Here is a 2,375-nt window from a genome sequence, read left to right as displayed (position 1 = left end):
GTGGGCTGTGGGGGTCCAGATCTGTGTCCCTAGTTGTGGTGGCCCAGATCCGTGTCCCCAGTTGTAGTCCGTGGTCGCCCAGATCTGTGTCCCCAGTCGTGGTCTGTGGTGGCCCAGATCTTTTTCCCCAGTTGTGGTCCATGGTGGCCCAGATCCGTGTTCCCAGTTGTGGTCCATGGTGGCCCAGATCTTTGTCCCCAGTTTTGGTCCGTGGTGGCCTACATCCGTGTCCCCAGTTGTGGTCGGTGGTGGTTGAGATCCACGGTGGCCCAAATCTGCGTCTTCATGTCCCTTAGTCATAGTCCGTGGTGGCCCAGATCTGTGATCTGTGGTGGCCCAGATCTTGGTCTTCACGTCCCTTAGTTGTAGTCCCTGGTGGCCCAGATCTGTGTGTCCCTAGTCATAGTCCATGGTGGCCCAGATCTGTGTGTGTCCCTAGTCATAGTCCCTGGTGGCCCAAATCTGTGATGGCCCAGATCTTGGTCTCCATGTCCCTTAGTCATAGTCCCTGGTGGCCCAGACCTGCGTGTCCCTAGTCATAGTCCTTGGTGGCCCACATCTGTGGTCTGTGGTGGCCCAGATCTTGGTCTTCACGTCCCTTAGTCATAGTCCTTGGTGGCCCAGATCTGTGGTCTGTGGTGGCCCAGATCTTGGTCTTCACGTCCCTTAGTCATAGTCCCTGGTGGCCCAGACCTGTGTGTCCCTGGTCATAGTCCCTGGTGGCCCAGATCTTTGTGTCCCTAGTCATAGTCCTTGGTGGCCCACACCTGTGTCTTCCCGTCCTTTACTCGTAGTCCGTGCTGGCCCACATCAATGTCTTTGTGTCCCTACCTGTGGTCCGTGGTGGCCCAGATCCCCGGTGTCCCTTTCTCCCCTCCTTCTGCTTTTTGGTGGCCCGTTCTTGGTGGTCACCGGCTTCTAGTTGTTGTTCATGGTGTTGAGGATCCATCCCACGTAGTTGCAGACGCGGGTGTAGACCCCGGGTCGGCCGGGGAGGGCGCAGGTCTGTAGCCCCCAGGACACGATTCCTTGGAGGGTCCCGTTGCAGGACAGTGGCCCCCCGGAGTCACCCTACGGGGAGAGGGGACAACATTTGGGGGGAGGTGGAGGGCTTGGGGCCACCCCGAGGTGGCAACCAGGACTGGGGGAGACCTTCGGTTGTGGTTTCTGAGCTGGAGGACCCGTTGAGGTGGAAGATCTCTGGGCTGGAGGACACGTGGGGTTGGGGGGCCACCAGGGTTGGATGGAGGAGAGCTTGGGTTTGGGTGGCCCAAAGGCAGCCGAAGGTGGCCATCAAGGTGGGGTGGAGGGGGGGGGAGCTTGAATTTTGGTGGCCCAAAAGCACCTGGAGGTGGCCATCGAGGTGGGATGGGGGGGGAACTTGAGTTTGGGTGGCCAGATGGTGGCCACCGAGGTGGGATGGGGGGCAGGGCTTGAGTTTGGGTGGCCCAGTGTTGGCCATTGAGTTGGGATGAGGCCGGGACTTGAGTTTTGGTGGCCCAAAGCCACCTGGAGGTGGCCATCAAGGTGGGATGAGGCCAGGGCTTGAGTTTTGGTGGCCCAAAGCCACCTGGAGGTGGCCATCAAGGTGGGATGGGGTGGAGCTTGAGTTTTGGTGGCCCAAAGCCACCTGGAGGTGGCCATCAAGGTGGGATGGGGTGGAGCTTGAGTTTTGGTGGCCGAAAGCCACCTGGAGGTGACCATCGAGGTGGGATGGGGGTGGAGCTTGAGTTTAGGTGGCCCAGTGGTGGCCATTGAGTTGGGATGAGGCCGGGGCTTGAGTTTTGGGTGGCCCAAAGCCACCTGGAGATGGCCACCGAGGTGGGATGGGGTTGGGGCTTGAGTTGTGGTGGCCCAGAGGCACCTGGAGGTGGCCATCAAGGTGGGATGGGGGCAGGGCTTGAGTTTTGGGGGGCCCAAAGCCCCCTGGAGATGGCCACCGAGGGGGGATGGGGGCAGGGCTTGAGTTTTGGGGGGCCCAAAGCCCCCTGGAGATGGCCACCGAGGGGGGATGGGGGCAGGGCTTGAGTTTTGGGGGGCCCAAAGCCCCCTGGAGATGGCCACCGAGGGGGGATGGGGGCAGGGCTTGAGTTTTGGTGGCCGAGAGGCACCAGAAGGTGGCCATCAAGGTGGGATGGGGGCAGGGCTTGAGTTTTGGTGGCCCAAAGGCACCTGGAGGTGGCCATCAAGGTGGGATGGGGTGGAGCTTGAGTTTTGGTGGCCCAAAGCCACCTGGAGGTGGCCATCGAGGTGGGATGGGGGTGGAGCTTGAGTTTAGGTGGCCCAGTGGTGGCCATTGAGTTGGGATGAGGACAGGGCTTGAGTTTTGGTGGCCGAGAGGCACCCAAAGGTGGCCATCAAGGTGGGATGAGCAC

The 2,375-nt window shown here is 60.9% G+C and overlaps 1 protein-coding gene across 1 annotated transcript in view; it reads left to right on the top strand.

Annotated features, from left to right (window-relative positions):
- Positions 1–794, top strand: part of LOC104289960 (synaptophysin-like protein 1) — a gene marked incomplete at its 5' end in the record, with an annotated part of 6,924 nt that extends 6,130 nt beyond the window's left edge. Inside the window, one exon of the mRNA XM_009888993.1 lies at positions 714–794. Coding sequence (XP_009887295.1) covers positions 714–794 — 81 coding nt within the window. The remainder of the gene's footprint in view (positions 1–713) is intronic.
- Positions 795–2,375: the final 1,581 nt, after the last annotated feature.

Source organism: Charadrius vociferus, unplaced genomic scaffold (genome assembly GCF_000708025.1).
Source record: "Charadrius vociferus isolate BGI_N301 unplaced genomic scaffold, ASM70802v2 scaffold1337, whole genome shotgun sequence".
In the NCBI taxonomy this organism is placed as follows: domain Eukaryota; kingdom Metazoa; phylum Chordata; class Aves; order Charadriiformes; family Charadriidae; genus Charadrius; species Charadrius vociferus.
The sequence above is the reverse complement of the archived record's forward strand: the minus strand, read 5'-3'. Positions and strand labels throughout refer to the sequence as shown.